The sequence below is a fragment of the Arctopsyche grandis genome, chromosome 8 (genome assembly GCF_051622035.1).
Source record: "Arctopsyche grandis isolate Sample6627 chromosome 8, ASM5162203v2, whole genome shotgun sequence".
Lineage (NCBI taxonomy): Eukaryota > Metazoa > Arthropoda > Insecta > Trichoptera > Hydropsychidae > Arctopsyche > Arctopsyche grandis.
In genome coordinates this window covers 21,459,694-21,476,267 of record NC_135362.1, presented here as the reverse complement: position 1 = coordinate 21,476,267, position 16,574 = coordinate 21,459,694, and the positions used below count along the sequence as shown (strand labels likewise).

General features: G+C 31.0%; 1 protein-coding gene across 7 annotated transcripts in view; it reads left to right on the top strand.

Moving 5' to 3' along the window:
- mbl (splicing regulator muscleblind) overlaps positions 1–8,482 on the top strand; it is an 82,736-nt gene extending 74,254 nt beyond the window's left edge. For 3 of the 7 annotated variants that reach the window (XM_077436068.1, XM_077436067.1, XM_077436066.1), the window contains one exon: positions 117–2,528. In XM_077436068.1, coding sequence (XP_077292194.1) covers positions 117–1,079 — 963 coding nt within the window. In that variant the 3' untranslated portion in view covers positions 1,080–2,528. Of the gene's footprint in view, positions 1–116; positions 2,529–5,618; positions 5,675–6,636; positions 6,722–7,010 lie in introns of those variants that run through there. The other 4 variants (XM_077436071.1, XM_077436070.1, XR_013260906.1 and 1 more) reach the window with 3 other exon arrangements.
- The last annotated feature ends 8,092 nt before the right edge of the window (positions 8,483–16,574 follow it).

Below are 16,574 nucleotides of genomic sequence, written 5' to 3'. Positions count from 1 at the left end.
TTAGTTTCTAAAAATATTATTTTTATAATGAATGTATAATATCTGCTGTTATATTATAGGTTGTTATTTCGGTGAGTGTATCATATCATTGAGTGTAAATGTATACGTGTTTTCAGGGATTCCCTGGAGGAATGGTTCCTTTTAAACGGGCCGCGGCAGACAAATCAGGCATGCCTGTTTATCAGCCCGCCACCACTTACCAGCAACTAATGCAGCTGCAGCAGCCATTTGTGCCCGTGTCATGTGAGTACCCTGCCCCTGCGCCCCCCGCTGCCGTCTCGCCACGCCCGCCCGTGCCGCCCTCTACCACTTCCCCGACAACTCCACCTGCACCAACTCCGTCTCCTGACCCTGCTACTGTTGCTAAAGAAGTGGCCCAATCTAACTTCGCAGCCAAATTAGCTGCTCAAATTCCCTCCGCTACAACTGTTACTCCACTTACAGCTCTTACTTACACGGGTGTAGCTTTGAATAAACAGGCTCTGTCAACACCTCGTCCGTCTGCAATATCTGTGTCTAGTTCACTTACTCCAACTATAACATCCTCAATTACACCAGCCCATTCTGCTTCTTCGTTAATATATCGTCCACCTCCCTCTATCCTTCCGAATTATCCGCCGCTATTACGTGCTCAACTTCAATCTCAACAATTTCAGTTACCAAGTCATTTACAAGCACAGCATTTACAAAATCAGCTAGCTAATCATCTTCATCTTAGTGGTCAGCTACCATCACAGCTTTCTAATCAAATCAATAATCAAATCAATAATCAAATCAATAATCAAATCAACAATCAAATCAATAATCAGTTAAATGGACAATTTTCACCTCAAGTTAATTCACAGTTTTCACAATCTCAACTTAGTTCTCAACTTAGTAATCAGCTGCAAGGACAATTGGGTGGACAAATTCCATTACAATGGACTTCACCTTCTCTATCAATGTTACCTCCACAGCTTATGACACCAATGCCTTCAATTTACCACCAACCTTTACTTTACCAAATTCCCTCTTCTTCTGTTCCTACATCCTCGTCTTCTGTTATTATAAACCCTTATAAAAAAATGAAGACTACTTAAATATTATATTAATTAATTTCTCATAATTATGTTATATTTAATTTTTTAACAATCATTGAATTGTCAATGAGCACAAATTTTATGCAGATGCAATGTTTATTCGGTGTATAACGCCAAATTATTACTTGAGGGCTGGCACGGGCATGGCCCGAGGCCTTGAAGCCTAGTTCGATAATTGTTTCTAGTCAAAATTAGTTTTGTTCGGAGCGGTGGCAAGGTGCAAGTCAGGTGCATTTGTCAGTGGCATTTGTGTGGCTGGACTCTCCTGCCTTTCCTCTGTGTTGACATTCTCGATTCATTATTTTTGTTTATGACTAATAGGGTGTATAACCAAGATACCTCTGATCTTTAATTTAGTTATAAAGTGATATATAAGTATGTTTGATTTTATTTTTTTATACCAATACTTGTTAATCAAAAATATTTGTAATATTCCTGTGAAAGTGTGTTTTATTTAAATATTAGGGATGATGGTGTTAAAGTAAATCGAAAAGAACATACTTTTTGTAAATTCCGTTTTTTTTTTACTTTGATACCTTGACTTAGGCATGTTGCGACTTCTCCCTGTAGAGTCAACCTTCACAGCATGCTTGCCTCTCAAAGAGGTGTAATTTTTTTTCACATATTATCGCAGTTAACTTGAAATATATTTGTCTGCGTTATATGCCATTATTATTTTGGCAAAATGTTATAATTTTATCTCCTAATATTAAATCAAATTATTTTTAAATAATTGTTTATTTGTGTTGTTTGAAATTATCTTATTAGAAATAGAAATAATTGTTCGATTGTAATTTTTTAATATCTTTAAAGATTTATATATATTTTTGTAGTCTTCCTGGCTGAATTGTATTCTAAACAACTATCGACTCGCTTCACTTAAATGTAATGAGTTATTTTTGTTTTCAAATTTTAAAATTCACCAATATTAATTAAATATTAAAGCATTATTTGTAGTAATGAATATGGATAAATATTATTTTAAATTGTGATAGTGGTAGATTAGCGTGGATAGTTTAGAATGGAAAAGAACGAAAGCTCAGCTTTCAAGTCTTTTTCTCGGGTGAAATCATCCCTGCGGCTGTAATTGCTAAATATAACTATTTTTTTAATATGAAAAGTAAGAAAAGCAACCAAAATGTTTTGTAGATGGGAAAATTTTATTTAATTATAAGTAGGTTTACATGTTGTAACTTTGTACAGAGTGGTTGAAGTGAGACAAAACGGCAGTAGTGTTACCTAAATAAATTCGACGTTAAAATTGCCTAAACTGTTCCCATTAAGATAAATACATAGATCTCGTAGAAGACTACTGCTTTTGTGTCTCTTTTGTATCACGCCATCTACCAACTCTCTGCGCCTTGCTATTTGTAAACACACATATTTACTATTTACATACTATATATATATATATAAATATGGAGTCAGTATTTGTAATAATAACGCTTGAAATGCATGATTATTTGTTTTTTATTACCTACTTGGTTACATCATCTTTGGTATAATAATAAATTTGGCTTATCAATCTGGAAGCTGTACTTTCCTCTTGGCATATCACAGCTGCTTTTCTCTATCTTAAAGTCACAGTGCCTCACACCCTAAGCTTCCTGTAGCCACTCCCAGCCTATTCCCTTAAATTGTTAAGTTATAAAGCTTTTGAATGAAGTCAATATGTTTTCAATCAAAAGATTTGCACCTCGACACATTATTTTTTTACATTAATTGTTATCATTTCACAAACATTTTAACTAAAACAATCAACTATCCAAACACGAGTGTTGTATTTTTGAATCCATCAGTACAATACTGTTGAATGCTTTTTATATGTATTGTCATTGCCTGTACATTATGTACAGCACTAAGAATCTTAACTCAGCAACCGATACTTAAAAAGTCAATGGAAACGTTGATATTTTATATCATCGCCGACAAATAATGTAAGTTCTCATACTATTATGATAATATATATATATATTTACAATTACAAAAATACTTCAACTATGCTAAAAATTGAGAGTGCTCTGAGAACTTTCCATTTAATTTACTTTAAATTTGTATTCTAATTATTATATATATATAGCATATTTAATAATAATTAAACAAATAACACTGCTTTAAAATAAATGGCTTCTTAAGCACCACCTTAACAATATTGGGAACCGAGAAGAATCACAACCACAAGCCGAATTCTTGGACTACAAATATTATATATGTATATTTTGAATACATTTTAAATTTACATCCCTATCTTTTCCTCACACTTAAAACCTTTATTTGACTGGTTCATTTTTACTAATTTTACCTGAAATTATTTATTTTTATTGAGATCTTTGTTACAATCATATTATATACATACTTATATCTCAAATAGTGATGAGGAACCACACTCTGTGAAATGTGTCTTCTCATCAGGTGTTCGTTTTGCTTCAGCAATGTGTTTTCTCGTAGTAATTACAGAGCTTGAGTTACCTAGTATGGTAGTGAATGACATGCAGTTTTTCCTGTACGTATTTAAAGTAAATTGGCTACAGAATGGCCTTAACCTCCTACCCTAAAACAGATCATTAATTCTATTTACTAGTAGTAAGTTGTTACAGCTTTTTTTGAATAAAAATACGTATATACATGTATATATACATGTATACACACACACATATATGTATATATGTGTATCTATATATATATATACACACACACACACATATATATATGTATGTATATATATATACATATGAATTTAATTTGGTATGTGGCTCCATTGTTTGTGTCTCAACTACACGAGCTTGACTGACTTGGCACTGCTTGTACGGAGCCGCCAGCCGGGTGCGCCCTAACACTACGCCTCCTAATGTAGCATGGAATAGAAAATTTAAGTAATCAACTTGGTGCCCAGGTATTTGTTTTATTTTTATTTTTGTAATATGCAAAACCTTAACTACCAATTTTCATAATTATTTGCACAGCTTAATGATTAACTGAAACTCATTCATATTCATTCAATATCCAGAGCTTTTTGTAAACATTCAGAGAAAATTGGTCGAATCAACAACAGTTTTTGTTTCCTATTTTATTTTATTCGACCAGTGTGTGTACGTGTGTGTGTGCGTGTGCGTGTGTTTGTTTCTTGTTTCATACTAATTTATATATTTTTACACTTAGCAAATCTCTAACACAACATACATATTTTGTAATATACTAACATATGAAAATTTTCAATCGTTTCAAAGATCAATCTAATCCTGATATTTTCTCAATATAGACACGTACATAGTTGAAATATGATGATCTGTAGAATGGTTACCAACTACATATAAAGATTCAGGCATTCACGCTGAAGATTCGATACCGTCGTCTGCACCACCCTTTATTGCACATTTAAATAATCATGATTGCGGATTACCTCATGGCAGCTTATGTGTATGAAACTTATGCCGTAGTCATAATGTATGCTAAAAGTAGAAATAAAATAAAATTCTAATGTGGCATTAGTGAAAAAATCATGTAAGGAGACAGTATTTTTATATTTATTTAATTTATCGTTTTGATTATTTCCATTGATGACCTATTTGTGTTGTGTTTTTATCCATCGAGTGTGAAAAGTGCTTTTATTTGCTTATAAAAAATAGAATTTTTTTATACATTTGTAATAGAAAACAGTCATTGATTTCCTCTCGAATCAGATTTTTTACCTTATTGTGTAATTTTTTAGCATCTACTGTATTTTAGTATAGTAACAGTTTTGTTCTTACCAACCGTTTTGAAAATTCTTAAACGCATTTATAGCAATGATCAAAATCAAATCTCAAACGACACACTTTAGGGTGGCTGCTTAGTAAGCATCATTTTTGTTAATAATCCTTGGAAAGATTGTTTTTGAAGTTGGTAGTCTATAATTTTTTGCCTTTTGTAGATAACTTTCCTTTGTGCTTTTTACTTATTATTGTTTTAGTTTTGGCTTTTTTTAGTACCCATATGTGTTTGTTTCAGATTAATTCCATAAAGCCTTTACTGATATATAAATGTGAACCTAACTTAATACATACAAATAAGTATGTACATTTCAGTCAAGAAAGAAATGTAATCAGCTTTGGCGCATTTAATTGCTTGCTAACATGAACATGTGTGAAGCAATGTCACTGTATTTGAACTAGCCTACACATTAGTATTTTGTTATGACCACTTGTTATTGTTATTTTAGGCTCATAGGTAAAACTTGTTTTGTATATGTCAAGTCTATGGTAAATATGTCTATTATTTTAATTATTATGCATGTGTTTTTTTTGTTTTTTTATAATTTTATATTATTATTATTATTTGCAAAAGCATGTTTTAAGAAAAAGTGCTTTTTGTTTCATGTCTCCCAAATGTGATGACAACTGATAACCACAAAATAACTTGCCTACTTATTAATTTCATACTGATATTTCACAATCTCCTCTTGGTGTCGGTTTCTATCCTGTATTTGGATGAATGCATCGTCATGTGTGTACGGTGACTGTTGTGTGGAGCTGACCGCTATATTACCGTGCATGGCTGTAGGCTGCGCCGTGCCTCTAAATGCACAGCATGTACTCTACACGGATGAAAGAGGACAGGTACTTCGGACATCAAACCCACAAATAACAACTTTATGAACAGTGTGTTTCCTAAGAGTGTATTTTGCCTTTTTGAAGAGTTTCCTCGCAGTTTTTGCTTGACCATATATGTAAGTAGTTGACTTAATTATTTATGCTATAATCCATTGAAGAATATTCAATTCTTTCCACCCCGACACCTACATAATTTCAAACAAGTAGCTATTGTTTCTGTTTTGTGTATAAATTAAGTAGTTTTTCAAATGATTCATATGCCCAATCAACTGTAAAATTACAATAACCAAAACTGGGTTTGGTTGCCTGAATTCTAACAAACCTTATAATTTAATTTACATAACACATTTAATCGTTGACACTTATTATTTAGCTTTTATACACTGCCAAATTTTTTGCTTTTGTGCTTCCCAATCAGGCTATATACATATATATTATACATATAATAGTAAAAAGCGCACGCTTTCTCGTATTTGTTGTTCATATTGAGTGATAGCTTTCGTCTTCCTAGCTTTATTTTAATTGTACAATATAGAAGTATTTCCCATAATAAGCATTTTAAGTTACATACAATATATTTTTCATTTTTAAATTTGTATTATATTATTTCAAAAGTTGTATGCATACAAATTATATACAATTAATATATTTGTATGTGTAATATAATATAAAAAAAACACACACATTTTATATGAATGGTCTTATCAAATATCAAAATGCATCTAGCATTTAATATTTTAAATACCTTTTCAGGTGAAAACATTATTTTTATTTTAATAAAGTCATTATTTCAGCAGCTCATTGAATGTCCATATTTGAATATTACATTAAATGTTATTTTCGCATTCGTTTAAATTATGCGGTATTTTTATTTGGAAATTTTTTCTTACTTTTGATTTCGTCAGTATTCCCAAAAGACTAAATTTGCAAAAATTTCACAATTCATGAAATACTTTTAAATATTTCAGTTACTGGACACCCTCCCGGTGTGCCAAGATTTTAATCGACAAGGCTGTACCAGACCCACCTGCAAACTTGTTCATGTTCGAGAAGGTTTGTTTTTAAATATGTATAAATTTATCTATCAATTGACATTCTGAGATTTGTTTTAGTTGATATCATATATCGTCGGTATACTGGCAGAAAGCTTCTTGTTTTGAGATAATGAAGAAGTTTGAAGTTCTCTTTTGTATGAGATAAATCATTATTCATTTTTTGTCTTAACAAATTCAAAATATCCAATTTTTGACTTAACATTTTCTACCAGTATACCGATGATATATAAATTATGCATATTTGTAGTTTCATTCCTAAATTAACACAAATATAATTAAAATTTCAGGTTGTGGTCTGGCTGTGGAAGGGGGTAGTGTAGCGGTGTGCAGGGATGCAGCAGGAGGTCGCTGTCATCGAACTGCGTGCCGCTTTTATCACATCCCCGTGCCGTTGCCACCCGCGCCTCCTCTTCCTTGACCTGTTTTTTCTCTTCTCATCTCATTTATTGTGATTTACATGTGGTTTTCGATTGGTCATAAAATGGCCCATTTAAATGTTTTATTTCAAATGTTTATTAAATTTTAAATTTTACAATTGAACTGTCACTTAATATTAAAATTAAAATATTCAATCATCGAAAGTTACATAATATTGTTATACAACTGAAATCATCCCTATAATTAGTAGTTTTGTCTTGATTTGTATAAAAAAAATCAACATTTATTGGTCAATATGGACGTGATGCATTTTTATATGTATTTTTATGTTGTGTTTTATTTTGTATACTAATTGTAATGAATAATGTGAAAAATATTATCTTATTACCCCTTAAAAAGGAGATTTAATAATATATTTGAATACACATATGAAGGATGCAATGGTTTTGTATCAATAAAGTTATCGTAAAAAGTACATGATATTATATTCTCTAAAGAATTTACTTTTAAGGTAGTTTTAGATTTGATATGGAAAGAATAAGAGTTGGAAGAGCAGAGGCAGGTATGCTAAATTTTAATTTTGTAAAACCAAAAAATATTCGTCTTTGTGCAGACAACAAAACACACGTATATATTGTATGTATTAATATACATATTCAATTACCTCCTCTTTTCTCTTGACTGCCTCTAGTAATCATCTGATATATCAGAGTAAACTGTACGTTTGTAATTGGGCCTGAATTGTTTCACTCGTGGAATTTTTTTCTGGCCGTCAGCTAGTTGTAATTTTAAGAATACGAATATTTTTTTGTAAGTTATTTTATATCCTTAAGGAAAAAAGTGTGAAAGCATAATGTAAATATATAATGTAACAGTACAGCCGACACGGCGTATGTTGCTTAACAGCGTTTCAGTGTGAACAAACTGATTGTGATATATCAATAAATAACAACTCAACAAGAGTAACAACTATGTTATATAATATACAATATATATGTGTACGTATGTGTATATATGTGTATAAAGAATATGTATATATATGTATACACACACATACAATTGTGATTGGAGTGAGAATGCGTGCGTGTGTGTTTCGTGCATGAAATGAATAGTTTTTGAAATATTTCATTTTGTTATTGATTTGTTTATAACGATAAAAAAAAAGTATAAGTTCCTGATGACGGCCGGATATCACTGTGCACACATGTTTATTGAAAATGTGTTCGCACGTGTAAAGGTGTAAGTCAAACTGTTTTTGTGATGTACATATATAATTTAAAATATTATATATATATCTCCTGTGAGGTGGATTTATATTTTTTTTACCAACATTTGCTTCAATATTCTGTATTGGAATTTTTTTTTTTTTTAATAAATAGCTAAGAAATAGCCTAGTCTTAATTTTAGCACATTAACTTCCCACCAGAAATTTATAGATTCCATTAGATATTTCAATGCTCAGTTTTTATTTCCAATTTTCCATATACATAAGAAAAGATATTAAACCTTATATCTCAATAGTTGAACGTCATATGTATTTCTAGTTTTGTTTTATGATTAGATATAAAGTTACATTTATAAGATGAGTAAATCACCCATATTTTCAATTCACAGTTGAATAAAAATATTAGATTTAACGTAGTAATAAGTAGAGGAGGCGCTCGGAAGAGGGCTGGAGTTGACAGCAGAGGGGAGTTGCTTGCTTGCCGCTTGCAGCTGTTTCGTTCGCTAGTCGCTCGCTTAACTCGGCCGGTGTCAAAAGTTCACTTATCTTATGTACTATTTAGCTAGTTAATTGTTTTATCGCAATTTATAAGTAAATATGTATTAATAAATAAGAAAAAATAAATACATTTTAACACCTTAACCTTTAGCGTAAGGACGACTCCATTACAAAAAAAACACCAATAGTTTAGCGGTTTCTATATTATGGCACTCGACTCCTTTTGACACCTGCATTTATGATAAGTGAAACTTTGTAGACAATACAGATCGGTGCAAAACCATTATTTAACCACTTTCGGCTAACGTTGGAAATTTTCTATTTTGTGTTCGTTGTGTTTTTATTGAGCTAGCATACTTATACTATCCGTACATACATATATTTTATTTGCAAATTTCTGCATTATTTTTTATAACCATTGCTATAGGGGTTGATTGCGATTAATATATTATTTTCTATAGTGTCTGTATCCTCGTAGCTTATTTAAAATAAAACTAACATATGTGTTTAGCTAGTAGCTTTTATTCTATAACAGAAAAAATATTAAATCATTACATAAATATGGACTTTAAATGTATATTATATTATTCCTCTTAATCTATCGCATATAACGTATGTGTAATTAACAAGTTCATAAGTTTTAGTTTTTATGTATGATTGGCGATTGAAGAATTTGTATTGTTGTAAATTTAAGCGGACCCTTTATCTGGCAGTTTATGCATGCTTACTTTCGTTGCATTCCTTCGTGCATACACCCTAATTATATTTCAATGTTAAATTGGAGTTTGCAAACAAGGAATGCAAACAGTGTTGAAGCTTGCACTAATAACCATACGTGTGTCACACCTGAATTTATAGTCAAAGGAAATTTTGCAATCGTCTTCCCAATTTCTTAACTCCGTTACTGATGAATGGCCAATATTTTAAGTTTGCTTTGTATGTAGAAGTGAGCTTTTAATACGAGGTTGCGGTCTGTCGTCAAACTTGACCGCAAATAGCTTATCTCCACCTCACCGCCCCCGCTGTATTCCCTCGTCACCTCAGATACATCCGGCCAATGCTCCAAAGCTCGGGGCTATGTATGCTTAGTTATACGTATTTACTACTTTATTTTTGAAACTACTCCAAATGTGCCCTAAGATTGTAAAGATGACCATAAAATATTCATAAGGAGTAGTTTACATGTTCTTTAGATTTGTAAACTATGAGCAAGAAACATTCAATCATCTACATAATGTCAAGAAATCGTTTTCAAAAAATATGTGATTAGATATTCACTTTGAATATATATTATATACATATGTATGTTATTTTAATTTGTGATATGATTACACCATGCACATTGAAACACATATTTGTACATACTTAACATTCACCTGTTTACGTATGTATGCGCGTGTGTGTATTAATGTGTGTTTGTGTACACGTGTGCATGTCTGAATGTGTGGAATGCGAGGGTGTGTGCAAGTACAGACTGAGTGGAAACTTTTGAATGTTCCGTATGTATGCGAGGATGTGCATGTTTACACTCAAGCCTTGAAATTTGATGGCAAAACAGTGTTTACAATTTTATAAAACAATATTATCAAATTTAATGTTCTATAGCACAATTCATCATTTAAACATAAATTCATTGTTCTCAGTCTTCCAAAAATAAACACGTTTTAAATGTTTCTGTTCCACAATTCAACACGGATATGTTTGGCGACGTTTCGAATTTGAATCAATCTAATGCAAGGTCCATTTCCGGAAAAATTCAACACTGATCAACACAACTATGATATAAAAATTAAGCCCAAAACGCCGATTTTGAGGAATTCATTCCATTAAAGTTCATACAGTCCGCTATGAAGTTTTTATATATTTTATTATTTTAAATTAAATGAAAAGGACCTTCACCTCATAAATATTATTTTATATAAGCATTTTACACAAATTTTTCTATTTAAAAATATCTGGTGTTCCAAATTGAAATTTCTTAAAGCAATGTCGCAAAGGGCAACCAAATCAGAGTGTTTATTAAATTATTTATTGACATTATACAGTATTATCTCTCCTTGTCCATTCCTGTACTGGTTTCAAGAACAAATTGCAAACTTTGAGAAATATCCTATATTTATTATTATGCAGAAATGTGCTGTTGACGTTATCTCTCTATAATTTACAACTGGTATCAGATCTAAAGGTTCATCAAATATCGGATGACTCGAATTGCATAAATGATTTGCTCCTGCGATCAGTTCAAGATCATAGTTTCCTTTGAGCGTTGTTTTAAAAAATTTAAAGAATTTTCCGCCCGAGATATACCTACTACATATAAATGTGAACCCCAAATCGCATAAAGTATTTAGGCACTCTATTTGCTACCCATTGTCATTAACAAAAGTTTTACAATCCTAAAAATCGATCTCAAATATGAAATCAACTAGTTTTACTTAATAGACCAAATAAGTAATTAGTTTATTTAAAATGAACCAATAAGACAAACGACAAGACATGTTGTGCAATGAGATTAGTCTGGGTATCTGATTATTGGGTCTGAACAGCTGGGTGTCTATTGTCATATTGGCTCCCTCAAACAAAGACTCTGTACTGGTATATCTGTATGTATCAAACACCGTACATAATTTTGAATGTGATTAAATATGTTTTAAAAATTATAATACATAATGTTTGAAATGGACGTGTGATAAGTTTAAATTTATCACTGCAGTTTTGTTTGTAAAGCCTTAAATGAGAATAGTGACAATGCACTTTAGATAAATTGTTTTGGATAAATTGTAATGGATACATTTTTTTAAATAATACAGTTTAATAAGTATGTATGCTATATGAATAAAATGATTTCTCTCATAGTAATTATTTAAAATTTGTTTTGATTTTATATTTTATGTAATAATCTACATCGAATATATCCTTCCTTTGGATAAAAAATCACTAGCAACTTAGAATTAATATTTTCTTCAAATTTTATTTCAATAATTTTGTGATATTTTTAATATTATATTATCATTAAAAATGACTTATTCCAAATCAAAAAAAAAAAAAAAAAAAAACTAAATTTTTATCATAATTTTTCAATATCAAAATGATAACGAAAATGTAAATAAGTGAAAATTACAAAGATATCAAATTCTTGTTTTTAATTAAAAAGAAAAAACCAATGTCAGGAAAAAATTTCAATTCTCAAAATTCACAATATACCATGATTTTGACGTGTGCATACGTCAACATTATGAAATTATATTTGTAAGTTAATGATGATGTGATGAAGATCTCTGGATCAGTTCTGAGTATATAGTTAATAAACAAGTAATTATGTCAACCGTTCTTTTATTTACATATTTTATATCTTACTTTTTGTGTGAATATACGAAATTACATACAATACAAGTTTGTGCATAATATGTACTATCAAAACGTTAGGAGCAACTGAAAAATCATGCTGTTTACCTAAAAAGTCATGTGTGCATGAACATACAATGGTAAGTCTTTAAGTTAGGGTTGTGGAAAAGAAACACGACTCCGATTCAAACACTGTCTATTTTTTTTTCAATGGGTTAATTTTCGAATATATTTGGAATATCAAAAATAGTGAGCTGAATTCTTTGAATATTTTTTATTTATGAATATGTACATACAATATATACATGAAACTAATAAAATGTACGAATTCAGCATAATGGATTTGTTAAATATCAGATGAAAATAAAATATGAAACAAATAAATTTATATATAAAAACAAATACAATATTAGCACACATTTACGATATCAAATTAAATAATCCCTCAACCAAATCAGCATATTTTAGATTACACAAATCCAAGCCAACAGAAATCTGGTTGAGAACCTTGATGCCCCTTGCGACAGGTGACGAATCCATCAAATTGGTACGTGCCACAGAAGAGAACAAACTGCGGCATTTAATATATGTACATATGTAAGCATATGGCATACGTAGGGTTGCCTTGCCAGGCGTCCCGATTGATCGGGACGCTCACCGGTTTAAAGCCTCGTGTCCCAGTGTCCCGAATGAATTTTTCGGGTGGGAGGGGGGTCCTGGTTTGACTGGAATAAATCTGGCAACCGCATACGCCAGTCACCTCTGAGTAAAAAACTTGACCTATGTATATTAAATAGATCAATTCTTCATTTGATTACACTGTTTGACACGAAAAATGGTTCATAGACGAGATATGAGTTTTCTTATAGATATATGCCCAGTAAATATCTACATATAAGAAAAATTCATTTATTTTATCGAGGTAAGCGAGTTATCAATAGAATTTTTGTTATTAATCCACAAGATTAGTCGAAATATGATTTTTCTAAGTGCAATTTTATTTAATTCTCATATAAAGATAATTAAATATATTATCCCTATTAATTCAATTCAGATTCGTATAAATACTAGGACGAGCTTTTTGCTCGCAATTTTACCCATTTAAAATGCAGCACACTTCCAATTAACCCTTTTAAACGAAGACAAAAAATAGTGTGGCCAGAACACTATCCCAATAAACATGCTTCAATAGAAAATACTCAATATAAAATAGTATTAACAGTGGGAAAAAATCCCAAGTGAAAACACGTACTTTTGATTTGAACTGGACGACTACTTAGAGAGATTTGAAAGCTGAAAATTACTACAAATGAAAGATAAAATACCCAACTATAGATTCCAATATTCATTTTAAAAAGGAAATTGACATATTTTGAAAATATGTCAATGTATGTATGTATATAGAAAAATCCCGCGATTTAAAAAACACATATCTCCGAATCTCGAGCCAATCAACAGTTTTTATTACCAGATTCGTGTTCACTTGGCATATATCTATAAGAAAAGTCATATCTCGTCTGTGAACAAAAAAAAAATTTGTCATTTGTCAAACAGTATTATTAAAAGTCTGAGAAGATCTATGACTATGAATATCGTTTATAAATTGAATACAATGAAAATAAGCAACAAATCGAAATATTAAAATAAAATCTGAATAAAACCTCAACTGGAAGTCATTTACTACAAAGTTTGTGATCACCATAGACGTCTATTTGACTCGAGGACAGTGGCGTAGCGACCGCACCCGCAGACCCTGCAATTCGGGGGGCGACGCAAAGCGGAGCTCCTTTTTCAATAATTTTGAAACTTGTTCTGTAATTTCTTTGTGACAAATTTTTTAAAAACTTCTTTTATTTTTCAACCTATTTGCATGTCGTTTTATTTTATGTACATAAAGCTGAGAGTTCTCTTATTCTTGTATATATTTTTCCAGTGTTAAAACAATAAAACAAAATTACATGAGGCGTAAAAACCAATAAAACTTACAAATTTATAAGTATTAACAGGTGGGAAGTTTTTAAGGAAAATTCACTGTCAGTTACTTTAAAGAGAGTGTACCCGACTTGTTGGTCGTCCAGATTAGATTCCATCAATGAACTTTGAGATACATATACATATGTACAGATGTTTTAAAGTCTCTTACAGAAATAATTTTAAAAAGTAAAAAAAAGGATGAACAATCAGAAGCAAAGGGACCAACCAGATGAACAATCAAAAGAAAATAGGAAGTTTCGAATTTATTCTCCTACTCGTACTCCTTGATAAAATTCTTCGGCCTCTCAACCTTGTTTCAAAGCTCCTTCAATCAAAAAACGACGATGTTATCAGTGCTCAGTCTATCATTAGAAATTCATATGACGAGATCAGTAATTTTAGAAATAAATTTGAAGAATTCGTAACAATTTCATAAAATTGCAATTAAATAAGGGTTGAATCCAAAATTGACATAGAATCATCAATCTCTTATCTAAAAGTAAGAATTTTCAATTCGGCACTAGAAGTAACCTTGGTGCAATTGAATGTTCATTCACGTCATTTAATGACTGTGTCAAAGTTCGCTTTCCTGCAAAGAAAAAATGTCGTTGAATTATCAGATGACGATTTACATACATATGTATGTATGTATGTATATCGTGAAGCCAAATCTCTAGCCGACCAATATGTCAATGATTTTGACAAATCATTGTCTAATCAGGTGCTTGATTTCCGATCGTGATTACACGAAAATAAACCTTATAAAAATAAAGTTTTACTGTGTGATTGCCTGCATTTTCTTAGCATAAAAATCAAACTTTGTAAATGTGTGCTATGGTAAACAAATAAATTTAGTATTTGAAATATGTTTATTCGACAAATGCTGCAGTGATTATTATTAGTCTTCGGCGTTGGCTGGATGCTCGTCAAATTACAATAGACCGCTACAAAGCAAATGAGCCAAAAAGCATGGTTGACAATAGTGAACCATTTTTTGTGCATCGTCTCAACGACGATCTTTGATGATTATAAGTCAGGGTAAGTATGTTTACAAAAAAATTGCAATAGTGCGACTCCAATTGTCGTTCAGCTGCATAGCAGCCGCAAACCTTTTTATGTTTATGATTTGCAGAGCATTAAATGGTGATAATTCGAAAACACTAAACTTGTTTCTAAAATTCTTACACTTACATACACTCCACTACTTTTTTTAAAGAACTTTCAAAACTAAAACCAACCTACCGATAAACAAATGTGTCGGTACATTAACTTAAAAATCCAAGCAACCACCGTCGAAGTCAAGAACATTGAAGTCATAAACGTATATTTATGAAAAAAAATATTCATTTTCTTGAATGCTCTTATAAAATTCTACAAAGAACCGTTTAATTCTTAAACATGTAAGTGATTCGCAAACATTTTGATGTTTCAACATTCAATTGCGTTTTATCACTAGACCAAATATTGTTCATCAGTGGCGTAGCTACCTAGCAGCAGAGTCATGCAAAGCATGAGGGCCCAAATTTCTAAACTCTCAATATGAAAAAATAACTATTATCAATCTAAAAATGGTAATTGGATTATTAGTCACATTGCGATGGTCACAAAGACAATTTTTGCTATGAAAACCGCGAATGCGGAATATTTGGCACTAGAGTTTTCGTTAGTATGACAGTTATCGTTAGTATGAGAGCAAGCGAGATGGCAAGTCCGTCGCTTACGCGCGTGTGGTGGGACTCTCGTTTGCCATCTCGCTTGCACAAACGCTTCTGTTATACGCATACGAAAACTGAACGAAAGTCTTTCTTACGCAAAAACCACTCGAGTTAGTACGTTTAGATAAAAAAAAAAATTGGGATAGAAAACCAATCCTTATAAACGTGGTGAAATAAAAAAGTGGGCAAATAAACGCAAAAAAAAAAATATATTTTTGACTTTTAAAATTTGCTAGACAATTAATTATAAGTTTTTTAAAACAATAAAAAATCACAATCAATAGAAAAAACATCTGACTATTGATTCCAATACACAATTTGAGCACAACTATACTATATTTTGAATTAAAGACCGCAAAAGCCAAAACAGTGTAAAAACCGCGCATTTTTTAAACGCTCATATCTCGTAAATGATCACCAACCAACAAAAATCATTACCATATTCGAATTCAGTGGGTCAAATTTAGTAAAGATTGGTTAGTCTCCGCTCTGGTAACTAAAAAACGTGATTTTTTGTTGCTCAGTGTAATTAAGCGTATTTTGGAACTCTAATTTTTTACTTACTATTTTCATTCTTTATTTATATTACAGTTTCTGTCATGTCTATGACCCGAAAGCATCTACATGATATGGTAAACGGTACTATGTACATATATATATATATATATATATATATATATATATATATATATATATATATATATATATATATATAT